The sequence below is a fragment of the Oryzias latipes genome, chromosome 10, assembly GCF_002234675.1.
Source record: "Oryzias latipes chromosome 10, ASM223467v1".
NCBI lineage: Eukaryota > Metazoa > Chordata > Actinopteri > Beloniformes > Adrianichthyidae > Oryzias > Oryzias latipes.
Window position 1 is genome coordinate 15,737,091 of NC_019868.2, and position 14,512 is coordinate 15,751,602.

The window sequence follows — 14,512 nt, forward strand, 5'->3', positions numbered from 1 at the left end:
GCGGTTTTGAAGAGAGCCAAAAGTCAAAAGAAAGCTGAAAGACAAACAAGATTGATTCAAGTGAATTATGTTTGTCAGACATGTAACCAGACGAACTCTTGCATTGTAAACACTGAGAAAGAAGGAAGTAAAAAAACCACACAAGCTGTTCTCAAGATTCACAAAATTAAGCACAAACGGGGCTGAGTTATTGTTCAAGATTTGCTTGGTGATGTCCCAAGCAAACATGCAGCTCACACTTCTTTATGTCATGTGACCATGAGTGTCTGTGTCGGTATTTACACTCATTTTCAATCTGCTTTCCATCCATCAGCAGATGTGTGGGCTGAAGGGGACCTGCCCCCGGGCTGGCGGGAGATATCCGACTCATCTGAGGTCTATTTCTGGCACGTTCCCACCGGCACTACACAGTATGACCGACCTGTTGCCTCCGACAACACCTCTTCCAATAATGAGCCAGATGCCAAGCTTGACCAGCAAAGCGACAAACAGGAGTCTTTGAAACCGCCGGCGGAGGTGAGCAGACCCACAAAAGTCCTCTTTAGTTTCATTTAAATGTATGAAATCATCATAAATAGCAGCATCAACTAAAATCCGTTTTCACATGGCTCATTATGTGCACAATTACTAGTCAAATTTACTTTTGTTTGTTTACAAGGACAACGAATCGTCATATCTTTGGAAAAAATAACAACACAAGACTTCAAAAAAGTAGAATACAGTTGAAGGAAAGCAAAAATAAAACACTGGATCAAAAAATGTGCTTAATTAGGACAATTTGATTCATTATATATTTATAATATAAATTTTTATATTTGTAATATAAAAATAGGTTAATTATTTTAATAAGTTAGGAATTATTTAAGTGTAGCTTTATTTTGTATTTGACCTTTTGACAACATCAGAAAGCACGACAGTCAAAAATGCAAATATTACTTTTTTAAAATCAGTTATTAAATGTTTTTTTTAATGTTTTCTTTTGTCAAATCTAATCCAGAGAAATAAAATAATGCTGCTTAGTTTGAAAGATAATCTTAATAAACACATTTATTATCATTTGGCAGCTATTTTTCAGTAGAAATATTTTTTTTGTAGCTTTGTTTAAGTGGAAGGAATTCCTCTAATTCTGTTTTGCTTATGATTATTTTTATAAATATTGATGGAAATAGTGTTCCATTTGAATTCTACTGTGCACACAGGAAAATCCTGCAACTATTAAACAGCTACATTTCATTTGTCGAAAGGCTGCTGGTTATTTTGACCACATTTTTTTTTTTTTTTACAGATTTTTAAATTATTTTGTTGTTTTCACTCAAATCTTGAAATGCTTCTCCGTTTCCATCCTTTTTTGCCCCTAGCGCCCCAGCAGCCTGATATCCGACAGCTCGGTGGAGCCTGTTCCGTCCCCCACCGGCTCGTTTTCCTCCCGATCCTCCTCCCCCACACCCTCCAATGCTATGTCTTCTCCTGGACGGACTGTGGACACCACCCCCACCCCCACCACCACCACCACCCGTACCGTCAATGTGAGTCAAGTCGCTTTAGCTCTCTCTAGCTGTAACTCTGATGTTGCTTTTCGAAACTCTATTTTGAAGGTCATTTACCCTTAAAACAAATGAAAATGTATCCAAAACTCTTCTAACATATTTAATATAATAAAATAATAAAAATGTTCATCAAATTTATGATACTTATTATTATTTTTGTAGCACTGCTGTTCTTTGTAAAAGAAAATAATGGTAATTTATTTCAAAGGTGATATCTCTTGAACTGAATTTAAATTGTTATTATATAAATTGGATATGGCCCAAACTAATCACAGTCTAAAAAAATAATAATATGTGAATATTTATTACTATGGTTCTAGTTTCATCTTCGTTTGTTTCAGGAGCTGAAGGACTATCCAGTCTATCCAGATCCCAGTCTTAAAGCATTTGAAGGAGCAACTCTGCGCTATGCTTCTCTAAAACTCAAGTAAAAAATCCCACTGAAATGAATTTAATGTAATCTAATAGATTTTCTGTTAGATGTTAGTTGCATCGTATGTGTATATGTGAAGTCTGAAGTAGCCTTGGTATTTGTATCATCTGTTGTGTTCTCTTCCTCTCCACAGCCCTACAGCTCAGCTACAGACGGTGGACCTTGACAGCACATATCCGGATGCAGAGGCAATGGTAATCTAGTGAAAACATAGGCAGTGTGTTTACAATAACAAAGCTGGACATGGTGTGTGACAAACACAGATGCAATGCCCTGTCATAAAAAAATATGGTGCTTGAGTTTCATGCAAAATTGTTTTGGAAATAAATAAAAACATCAAATGCTTCAGATTTTTGGTTTTTAGTCCGCTGGTATTGCAGCCGTAAAAGCTTTTCGGTTGTCTTTTCTATTTTGGCAAAAGTAGTAGTTTGAAATATTAGGTATTAGCTGGTTATTAACAGAAATTTTAAGTTAACATTTGGTTTGACTAACTAACACAGCTGGAGAAGATATTTCTTAACCGTGCAGGGCTTTGTTGCAGAATGAGCATTCACCCAAAGGGCAGCGTTTTCCGAGGAAACGTATTTTTCATCTTACTAAGACAATGTCAAAGCACATCCTGTACACGTTACAGCTCAATGCCTCAGTTTGAAAAATGTCTGGCAGTTAAGTGAATCTGTGTATAGCTGTCACAGCTTCTGATGCAATACCGAGAATCCTTTGGAAGGTGATGATTGCAGAGAATAAATTAAAATACTCAACATCTCTGTTTTAGAATTTAAACATGCGGTTTGGAAAGGTTTTGATTGATTACATAATTCCAAAAAGGTGAAATCTGCATTAGTTTTAGACAAACGTCAAATAAATGGCTAATTATGGTATAATAATACTGACTTTGTATTTCAGAATAAAGGGATTTATCAAAATGCATTTAGAATGGGATGATGAACCCATTCGCCTCCAGTGCTTGCTTCTCTGTTTGAGAGTACAGCTCCACCACCTGGTCACTTTGTAAACTGAGCTGCTTGGAGTTTTGTTAACAGGCAACAGTGATTTACCTTCAGGGATGTTCAAACTCGCTTTGGAGTTACGTGCAACCTAAGAACCAGTGACTTAACAGGAAAAACAGCAAAGCCCAAAAAACACAATGGAGAGCCAAACATTAAATGAAAAAAAGTTCATATGAATTGTTGGCATATGAATGCCAACAAATAAGCATTTGGTGCACAAAATTTTCCATATCATCAGTCAATACTACTAATTTGTGGCCACAAAATACTAATTTGTTTACACTAAATGGTAGTTTATGCCGACAAACCTAATTTGTGCACAGGCAGTGCTAATTTGTGCCCACAAAATGCCAATAAAAATCTAATTTGTGACCACAAAATACCAATGAATGGTAATTTATTGTCACAAAACACTTAATTGTGGCCTCAAAATGCTCATTTGTTTGTATAAAATATTAATTTGTGCTGTTAAAATAGTAATTTGTGTGCACATAATGCAGATTAAAAATCTAAATTGTGGCTTAAATATGCTAATTTGCCCACACAAAATGCTAATTTGTCCACACAAAATGCTAATAAAATTCTAAATTGTAGCCTTAAAATACTAATTCATGGCTTAAACTAATAATTTGACGAAACCTTTTTTTTTTTATGTCAGTTTCAGGGCTCTGTTAAGTTCAAAGAATGAAGCTGATTTATAAAGTTTGCGAAAGCTTTATGTGCCATAACTAATTAATGCGGCGACTGGTGACAAATGAAAAACATGCGTAAATCGTTCAAAATGAATGAAGTTGTCTCTTTACCTGTGACTATTTCTGTCGGTGAGGGACCTACCCCCTTCATGTGATTTTCTGTTAATGATCCTGTCCTCCAAAAGGTAGCACACACCTCTTTCTTCTTGAAAGAACAAAAAACAAAATAAATGTATATAATGAAAGAGGTGTCTAATCCCTAGTTCCTTTGGAACAAGCTACAGTATGTCTCAATGTACTTCCATTAAGGAATTACAAAATCAATAAAAAATTAAAAATCTACCAAAAATCTATGTTGATTATCTGTACTTAATGGTACGAATTTTTGGTTTAATTTGTTAAGTTAGTCATCTTTTTACTGGGCGGTTAGCACTCTGACTTCACAGCAAGAATTCAAATTCCAGCCGGGTCCTCCCTGCTCAAAGTTTGCATGTTCTACTCGCGGATACCCCTTGTTTTCTCTGGGCACTCAGGCTCCATCCCACAGTCCAAAAACATGCTGCATGGGTTCATTGGTGACTCTAAATTGACTCTTAGGTGAAAATGTTAGTGTGTTTGGTCGTTTGTCTATGTGGCGCCGACATGTCATACTGTTCAGGGTGTGACTCCCTTCACCAGACAGTAGCTTGGTAGGGCTGAATGGGACTAAGGAGTTGTAGAAAATGGATTGATCGCTTAACTTGAGTACTTGCTGTCATGAGATTCTAACTTGTCACCCTACAAAGAGTTTTTGGTGCTTAGTTTTAGTTAGGTCATCTGCAATTCACCACCCACTCCTGTTTTGACCCTTCTTGTTCTGTTTTATTCTGTTTTAGTTGCTCATGCTGTAATTCAGATATTATATAACTTATATTTCACTATAGTTTTTCAGTTTTTTACAGCCAACCTTTCTGTTGTAAATTAAGATATTCAGCTCATTTACATAGGAAAATACAAGTTCTCTGTTTTTATGTCCCAGTCCTTTCCAGTGCGCTCTCTTGGCTGGGTGGAGATGGCAGAGCAGGACCTTTGTGAGGGTAGGAGCAGTGTGGCCGTCCACCAGTGTATCAGACAGCTGTCCTACTGCAGGAGGGACATACGGGACTCAGCCGGTGTCTGGGGGGAGGTAAGTGTCTCTACAAAGGGCAGTTATTCATGTAATATTAGTTAAGACATGACAACCTCATCATGCCACTTTACACACATTTATAGAAAACCTGCGACAGATTCAGTTAAGCTCCTTTGCCTAACAGGTGGGAAAAGTTCTGCAAGAGAAGATTTATGAAAGAATCTGCAGTAAAGAATACAGTCTGGTGATGGCAGACTAGTTTGAAACTGATAAAACTTAAGTAGACTATAGCACTCCTAGTAAAAAAAAAGTAAATAGAGGTGTGTTTTTTGATGTCTGAGATATTGTGAGTTAGATCGAATTAATCTTTATTTATAAAACACCTTTCATACAATCAACACCAATTACTTTAAAAAAATTAAACTAAATAACAATACAAAGTCTGATTGATTGATTTATTTCAAGCAATTTCCAGCAATAAAAAAAACAAAGGAAGACAATAAAAAGACATAGTAAGACTGTTACATAAAATATTGTGAAAACACACACCTTCCCCATAAGCCCACATTCCCCACATTATGATATGTAAAATTCATGTATAAACAAGACAACAGAATAAAACAAAAAGCGCAAAAAAAAAGTCTTGTCTGACGTTTAGAATCCATGCTAAACTGATTGCTCCCATTTTACAACTAGTTACTAATAAATGGCAGCACAGCAAACACCATCAACAGCTATTTTTAATACCCAGTAGACAAAGAGCATACATCTGTATGTCACAGCTCTGTTTGTTCAACCTATATATGTCTCCACCCCAGGTCCTTTAACTCTGCATTGACAAAGACTCCACCTTGAACCTCTACCCTTCAGTTTGTAACCTAAACCACAGCTTGACCTGATCCCTTCTCATTGTCTTACAGGGTAAAGGGATGCTTTTAGTGCTGGAGGATCGCATGTTAAGCCTGGTGGACCCGGATGATCACAGCTTGCTCCACTCTCAGCCAATCAGCAGCATCCGTGTCTGGGGAGTCGGCCGAGACCATGACAGGTAAAATAACAAATATGGAAATGAAGGAGTTTTTAAGATAGAGTTAAAGGACCTTGTTTTTTTTTAGTTAAAGTTAAAGGACTGTCACTCAGTTTGGAGGACTGAGTGACAGGATGGGGTACTACTGAAAGTCTCATCAGACTGCAGAAGAATAAACAGCTAAGGGGCTGTTAGAAAAAAAAATGCTCTCCAACATAGAAAGTTTTTGTCCCACTGACAATTCCAAATTTGCATACCAGAATCTGTTCTAGCAATATGGAAAAGTTTGTAGCAGATAAAGTTTGCTTACATCAGTTCTTTGAAACAGATTTTTATCAAAGTTTTGAAGTTTTGTGGAGTTTTCCTGTTCTTGTTTTGTTGTTGCACAGAGATTGACATTAAACTAAATTTTTTCTGTTTTTCATCAAATGGGACATTAAAAACATATTTTCCATAATACCCTTAAGAGTACTAAGTCTATAATCTTACCCAGGTTGCAGAATTTGTCTTATTATCATTTCAACAGTCTGTTTTAGAAATACATGAAGGGTTGTAATTATTCCACTGCTCAAGTCTTATCCCCCTCCAGTTAAACCTTTGGCTTGTCGATCGTTTCCCATCATTCCTCAGTCTTAACCTTTTATTATTGAGTTGACAATGTGCTGAAGCTAGCATAGCTGTTGATAGAGCGGTAGTCTAAACCCCCATTGACGTGACTCCCAAAGACCCAATGATCAACTGTGTCACTTACAAACTCCCCTCATGTCTACAGAAATTTGTGCTGACATCCCAGTTCCTCTGAGATCCTGTTTTTCATATATGCAACATGAACTTCACATCCACACACACTAAAAATAAATCATGGAGTTTGGGGTCAGCCAAAGTAGCTTCTACGTCACACCTGCAAGCATAATAGCACTGTATTTTTTCTCTGCTCCTGATTCACAAAAATTTGAAATATTCAGAAATTCAATTCAGAAATGCACTTTTAATCTTAATTTTCTTGATGTATGTCCTCCATCATTAGAAAAATGCCACAAAAACATGTTCAAAAAAAACATTTTCATCAGAGTGGGTCTTTAACAGCTTTGTGCTCTCACGTTCTTCCCGTCCTCAATTTTACCTCCTTTCTTTCTCTTTTCCATTAGCAAACCCACTAAAATCCTAGTTGCATGTGTTTGAGGGTGATAAAGAGTGAAGCATAACGACAGAAAATCCTTCCGGCCTCTATCGTCCCGGGGGGCCAAGAAAACTTTCAGCAGCTTTCTCTCTTAGTGCTAATGGATAAAGTGTGTTACAATAAGAAGAGGGGACTGTTGGCCTGTGATAGCTCCTCTCTTATCTTTTGTCTTCTAAACTGTATTTTGTGGCCTCATAACATCCATTCTGTTCACATTTCACCCCAACAAACCTTCAAAGTTTTAAGTCTGCTTTTTCTTTTGTTTGGCGCTTTTCTCATGACTTTGTTTTATAGGAACTGATGCAAAATGTTGTTGCTGCTAGTATCTTTTTTAAAGTTATATTTTATCTTTTGCATTTCCCATTTTTAATGTTTAAGATCTTGAACAATTTTCCCACAGCAATTTTCTAAAATCTGCGATTGGTTGATTAAACCACCAGAGGGCAGTGTAGTCAAGGTTTGTTCTTCCCAGAAAAATAATGTGTGATAAGTAAGCAGCTAAAGCTTTACAATTTGTGTTATTTAAATCCATTGATTTTCTTAACTTATTGTTGCATTTTTCCTTCTACAATTTAAAATAGTGTGCTTCAAAAGGATGAATGAGCTCCTAAAACAAATTGCACAATCTGCATTGGTGTAAAGAAACCTGTCAGTTGATCTTTTTTAGAGCTTTTGAAAAAGAAAAAAACTGTTATAATCAGCCTGACAAGCTCTAATCATAACAGGGTATTTATAAGACTACTCTTGTTGCTACAGAGATGCCATGTGTGCTGTTAGTTTTTATAACTAAAAGGTTCCATCTGCTTGAGTTTGTCTGTTCAGATTTTACATAAATGTTGAGCCAAATTCTATGAAGGTAGATGGAGAGGTGAGGCAAAACCAAGAGTCCCCTTTAGATTTAGTGTTAACATGCACTTTAGAGAAAAAAAAAAAAAGCTAAATAAAGCATGAGCCTTGGCAGAGGGCAAGCTTCCTGACTGCTGATTGTTAAATATGTATTTTGTTTTTGGTGGAGAGGCCTCCTGCGTTGATGGATGAGTCATCAATCCATCAAATTCTAATTATAAAATCTTGTTTTTGACTTAGGAAAGGTGATTTTGGAAAAGATTTGCATACAAAGAAAACAGACTTCACTTAGCCATCCACATTCTCTTTTTTGTTTTGGTTTTTAATCAATCTAAGAAATTGACAGCTTTTGAGGTGGTTCCACTTTTCTTAATGTTCCTTTTGTACTTTAACCTCTTTAGGTCCGAGCTGATATTTAAGCTAACCCACTACACACGTTAACCCCAGTTAAGCAGAATAATATAACCCAAAAGGAGATGTCAACGCATGTGGATACCAGGTCTTGAGAGGTTAAATTGAACAGATGATAAAATAAAGATACATCATTTTTTAAGGTTTAGGTGCAAATAGATAAAAGCGAACGAAATAAGAAAAATAAGTAAAAAGCTTTCAAAAAATGACAACAACAATTTCCATTTAAAAGATAGATTAAAAATGTTTTGCAGAGGATTTGAGGACAACCCTCCCATTACTGTCGTCATCAGATCTCTCTTTCCATCTTCTGCCTCGTCTTTTCCTGCATCTCTTTCTCAGCTCAATTCAATATGAATGAGTCCCCCCACCACCATTCCATCTCTGGAACAGGGTGGGACAGCAGGGGAGGAGGGGCTTGCCCCACGATGAAGTCATGAGGCTATATCTGGAGCACTCAGCAAGTCTGATAGTGCACGCCCAGTTGTGCGTGTACACGTTTACACGTGTGTGTGTGTGTTTTCTGCTGGGTTTGAACTGATGAAGTCATGTGTTTCTATCTGGAGCACGGTGTGTGTCGGTGTGTGATGGTGTGTGATGGGTGGGTGTGCATGTATTACCCACTTCACTATTCCATTCTCCTGTCTGTAACACTCTTCTGCTATTTCCACTCTTTGTCTCCGACACTCTTTATCCCTTCCAGTTATGCTATTGGCTGCAAGGCTTTGACTCCACTTCCTTCTGCCTCCCTTTGTTTGTCCCACACTTTAGTGGGGTGGAAGCCTTCCCTTTTTTTCACCCCAGTTTCAGTGAGGAGAAGAGGGAGACACATGGAAAAGAGGAGAGCGTAGGCAAACAGGGAAGCGTGGAGAGAAAGGCATGCTTCCCCGCTTGCATTGAGCAGGACGCAGCAGGACCTCGCCAGACTCTTCGGATGAGGCAAGCGAGCAAAAGGAAGCAGGCTGTAGCGAGAGCAAGGAACAGAAGAGGTGTATCAGAAGGAAAGAGCAAATAAAGAACAGGGGGAGGGGAAGGATCGAAAAGAAAGACCCACGGGAAAATTTACAAAAAAGGGTAAGAAGAAAAAATTGGAAAAGATTTACCTCAGGGATCAGCAGAAGAGAGGCAGAAGCAATGTCACCGTGGTGGAGCTAACGAGGCAGGGAAGCAGTTATCGGGGCGAGGATGTCTGCCTGTGTGAGTATTCCCATCTAATTCATTCATTCCTCTGCTCTCCACCCATCAGTCTGCTTAAAGTCATCCAACATCACTCATCATCTTCGTCACTGTTTCTCCAGCACAGAAAACAGCTATTTAAATGTATTTTCCTTTTTCTTTTCTTTTCTGGGGTTTTACGTTTGACTTCCAGCTGTTCAAGTTCCTGCCTTTCTCTCCGTCTTCTTGGTTAGCCATCAGGTGTAGGGCTGCAGGTTAGCAGCAGGAGTCACTGACACAACAGAGTACAACCCAAAAAAAGAGAAACCAAGCAAGGAAAGAAATGAGGCAAAGCAAGGATTGAAAAAGACAGGTGTAAATGGGCTCAGTGAGCTGCAGGGATTTTGAGGCTGTTTGCAGCTGTTTGATGTTATATTGGATTTGTGCGAGAGTGTGAGTTTTTGGTGAGATGCAACCCAGAATCGGCTTCAGTCGATTATGTTCATTTAGTCACGCATGTGTGCTTGAGAAACGCTGCCACATTTGTGAAGTTTTATGATTAAAAACACGGGAAAGCTGCATCCGCTGGTCTCCTTGACCTTTTGCGTTTGGCATCTACTTAGATCCGGAGAGCACTGTTGGAAAAACTCTTTTTGTGGGGTTTTTTTCCTGCTGTGTAAGTGCTTCACGGATTACTCATGGGTGAGGTTGACCATTTCATTCATATTCATTAGTGGGCAATAGAGACTCTTGCCTATTCCCTCCAGTTATCACTTGTTTCCCAATCTGCTAACCTTCTGTGGACAGCTTTGGCATATAGAAAAGAAGTGAAGGGGAGACAAGAGGAGAGGAGACACACTAGCCTCTGGGATCATACATTTTTTAATGCTGAACACATTCTTGCAATCTCTTTCTTTTTTTTTTTTCTTTTCCTTTGTGAAGTGAGTTTGTACAAGCAGGCTTGGTTAGAGCCCCCCCCTTCCCTTCTCGAGACCACCATAACCGCAGCTTATTTACTGATGTCAAGGTCTCTGAAGCCTTAATTAGCATGCAACATGTCCCTCTGATGGCCCACAGGGACAGAGACCCAACACATAGACCCACTCGATGGACGTCAGAATGATTGATGACCTTTCCTCCCCACTCCTGCACTGCTTTGAACCTTATAGCTGCACCTGTTCTTACCCTGCAACTCATCGCTTTTTCCATTTTGTCTGCAATAGATCAATTCTGCTTCTCCCCACACAAACAACCCACCTTTGACAGGGTTTTGTCCACCCATCCCAAAAGAGACTTCTCTGAGCAGAAGATCACTGTGAAGGCTTTGATTGTATATCATCGTCTAGAATATAAATTGATTGAATACTTTCTTCTTCTTTTATTTCTGTCTTACATTTGCATTATTAGGAACACCTGCAGTAATCCTTTTCCTTCTGACAGATTACTCCTCCTGTTCATCCCCATAGATTCCCTGCGCTGCCACAACGGCCAATAAATCTCCTCAGGATAAGAACATCTTTGGGCCTGTCAGACAGAGATGTTTGCTGATAATGCAGGACTGAAGATAGTAGAGCAAAGTGATTTAATGTGTAACTACAATTATTTTATGTTTTTTAACAAACAATAATCATTCATTGTAGTTTTTTTTTTCTAATGTCACATAAATCCCCTTAGTTTAGTTGTTGACAGTGCTGGACATCCTGGTGGGATTTTATTTATCCAATCACTCTTTTGCTTGCTTGTGTTGTCATGTTCAGTAAAATTTGCCCAAGGCCTTCAGAATTCACAAAACGGGTTGACGTAAACTGCGCAAACAGAAAGTTGCAATAGCCAATCAGATTTCAGCTTGTGACAGTAAGGCCTGTCTTACGCTGGATGTTCTAAGAATAAGAATTCCCGAATTCAGAATAATAATCCTACATTCAAAACTCACTCTGATGAAAATCATGCTTTTGGCGTTTTTGACATATTCTTGTCGCAAGACATAAAAAGATAAAATGAATATTGAACATTGAATTTCTGCAACTAATATATTTTATTAAAGAAAAATCTGAGTGATGGTACAGCCTTATGCTGAAGCCTGTTGGCTGTTCCTGTGTCTAATCCTTCTTTTTAGTGCACACAGTCAAACACATGCTAATAACATTATTGTCAACGGAAAATAAGCGGTTGATAAAAAATAAAGCGCACAGATTAACTGAACAGTAGATACGCTAATGTTTACTCAGGAGAGAAAGGAAGGAAGTATTTTATTTGTTCATTAGAAGAAGATGGTGGTGGACCGTGTTGATGAGTGCAAAACATTTGAATTTCATTGTTATTATTGCAATGTTTCCATGCACTGCAAGTGAAAGAGTGGGCAAGGTGCATTGTGGGAGTTTTTCTGTTGTCTTGCATTTTTGAGCATCTCGGTTTCAGCTGTTGGAGTGTTTGATTGTGTGGTTTAAAGTTTTTAATGTTGTGTTAGTGAATCATAAATGATGGCGCTGAAATGCATGTGTGGATTCTGCACGAGTAAAGTCGCAGTGCTGCTTTGATTTTCGGTTTTTGATGTGACTCATACAAGAAAACGTGAGATCTGTCATTCAACATCCAAAGAAGAAAGTCAAAACTTTTTGGAATGGAGAACACCCTCCACCGTCTTTTTTAAAGTCCCTCTCTGATCATTTTATCTGTTGTAAAGCATTCCCAGTGTATTTTAATATGATTATCCAGTTTTTAGACAAAGTCAAAAGACCTGTGTAGGACATAGTTTCTGCAGAGCATCAGTAGTTGACTAAAAATTTGCCTCTAAGTTGTGGTGAGACTGTTGGCGCGGAGCAAACCGCCTCAAATTCCCGTCATCCATCTGTTTACACTCAGTAGTAGCTTTTATGTCACAGCTACAGGGTTTTTTCCAACTGTGTTTTTTCTGCTCCTGCTTCACAATGATTTGAAGAAAGAAATACTTATAGATGCAGTTTTGAGCTTAATTTTCTTTATATAAAAGTGCCACAAGAGCAAGTTAAAAACACTAAAAAACACAATTTTCATTGCAGTCTGTCTTTAACCATTAGTTTGCACACTTGCTCATTCATTTAACTATATGGCGCTCTATTATGTTAACCTCAAAACTTACTAATGATATATATCATTTCTATCATTTTCTTTATCAAGAAAAAATAATTGAAAACAATGCATCAACTTATTTTGAAAAATGCATAAAACTTACTGTACTTTTTTAAAGAGCTGTCTTGATAGCAATGAAATCTTTAGCTTATAAAAGATATTTTAGTACACATCCCCTTAAGGCATTTAGCGTACCTCCTTATGGAAATGGGGACATATGGCACTGTATTGCATATATGCATAGAGTATGATTTATTGCTCTGCAACTCAATGAAATTATGTGCAAAAAGAGTATAAGAATAACTCAACATTAACTTTACACCTAGTCCCTGTGCTCTCCCACACTCTGTCACAAATAGAAGTTAGTGTGATGCATGAATGGAGGCTTTTGACTGAAGTGACATCTCACTGAAGCTCTGCAGCCTTGAGAATATTGGTGCATCAGAGCAAAAGTATACTACGCATACTCTAAAGAAATGTGATGTATAAATGATCAAGAGCAGGGAGAACTGCAGGACATCATCTTTCCTTCTCTGCCGCCCACCAAGAATCCCCCTCCAACCCCGATCTTTCATTCCTAACACACGCTCTGTCAGTCCCAATCGTCGATCTTTGCTGTTAAATATCTAATGAAACACCATGAGTGTTGACACTTGGCTGCTGCATAATGCCCCTCCCACTCTTGGTTGCCTCTGTGCCACTCTGCACAATTGGAATTGGGTCACAAAGCTGCATCTGTATAAACTGAGCTATGTTTCTTTCATTTGACAAAAGACTGTTTTTAACCATCAGCTTCAACTGATGCACCGGGAACAGAGGAGGAATCAAACCGCGCCACAGCTGCTGCTGTAAACAACGTCAATCACTTGCTCAAAATCACACAGGCGGTGCCGTGTGCTGAATGAAACACAAACACATCAGTCCTTTGCTACATTCCTAATCTTTAAAACTCCATTTAAAGACCGTATCATGGAGCACCTTAAATTATAATTTGTAACTTGGCATTTGAAATGACAGGGTAATAAGGTTAAGCATTCAAACAACCCTGTGGTTCTGTAGTTTTTATGAATCAGTCTGTCTTTTTTGCAAAAAAACTCAAACAAAATGATAACAATAATAATAATAAAACTTGATTAGGTCTGAATTAGATTTGATATATCTATGTAATTTTTTTGGTCATCTTTGGTTTCTGTTTTTCGTTTTGTTTTTGTTTTTTTTGCTAAAATTAAACCAACTAAAAAGGAAAAACATTTTTAAAATACTCATCTTTTTATTTGTCGTCTTTATTTGTCTTCATTTAGTCTTTTGTGTTGTGACTATGAAAAGTGAGGAAAAAAATGAAAAGAAAAACACGAAAAAGTATAAGAAAAAATAAATATTAGGGAAAGAAAGTTATTCAGTCATCAAATCAGAAACTAATTGTTCTCTAAAAATAGTTAACCTTTGAAGAATCTGAATAATATTTGCTAGCTAATTATTAGTTTAAAACAGATCATTTCCAATAATGAAGCAGCAGGACTGCAGCAACACTAAGCCAAATTTTTATTTTTGTCAGCACTATTGTGCAGGTCTGCTAATAGCTCTGTGTCAGTAAGAATGTTATGACCCTCTTTCCATTTTATCCTCAACATTTATTACCTTTTTTTCATCACGCTTTTAAACGTGCAGGTACAAAAAATACTGCACTTATGTGCCACATATTAGGAGGCTAAACCTAACTAATAGTTCTATTTTTTGTTTTTTTGTAGTGTTTTGCAAAGATCTGGGTGTTTGGATAAATGCATGGTGCTTCAAATTGTCAGAAGAATTTGAATACAATCTAAATTTTCTCAGAATAATAGCTCGTTCTTTAGTTTTTCCTAATGACTGTTAGCTTAGCCTCAAAATTCTGCATCTTTTAAGTGTCAGAAATGATAAGTAGGACTAAAATACTCAAACTCAAGCAAATAGCTAAAGATGAGTTGAGATCCTGCATCCCTGTGTTTCAAAGACAAC

The 14,512-nt window shown here is 37.6% G+C and overlaps 1 protein-coding gene across 5 annotated transcripts in view; it reads left to right on the forward strand.

Moving 5' to 3' along the window:
- LOC101173072 (amyloid-beta A4 precursor protein-binding family B member 2) overlaps positions 1–14,512 on the forward strand; it is a 36,959-nt gene that overhangs the window by 5,574 nt on the left and 16,873 nt on the right. For 4 of the 5 annotated variants that reach the window (XM_023959191.1, XM_023959190.1, XM_023959188.1 and 1 more), the window contains exons 3-8: positions 314–516; positions 1,359–1,526; positions 1,889–1,974; positions 2,114–2,174; positions 4,701–4,847; positions 5,711–5,838. In XM_023959191.1, coding sequence (XP_023814959.1) covers positions 314–516; positions 1,359–1,526; positions 1,889–1,974; positions 2,114–2,174; positions 4,701–4,847; positions 5,711–5,838 — 793 coding nt within the window. The remainder of the gene's footprint in view (positions 1–313; positions 517–1,358; positions 1,527–1,888; positions 1,975–2,113; positions 2,175–4,700; positions 4,848–5,710; positions 5,839–14,512) is intronic. The other variant, XM_023959189.1, reaches the window with a different exon arrangement.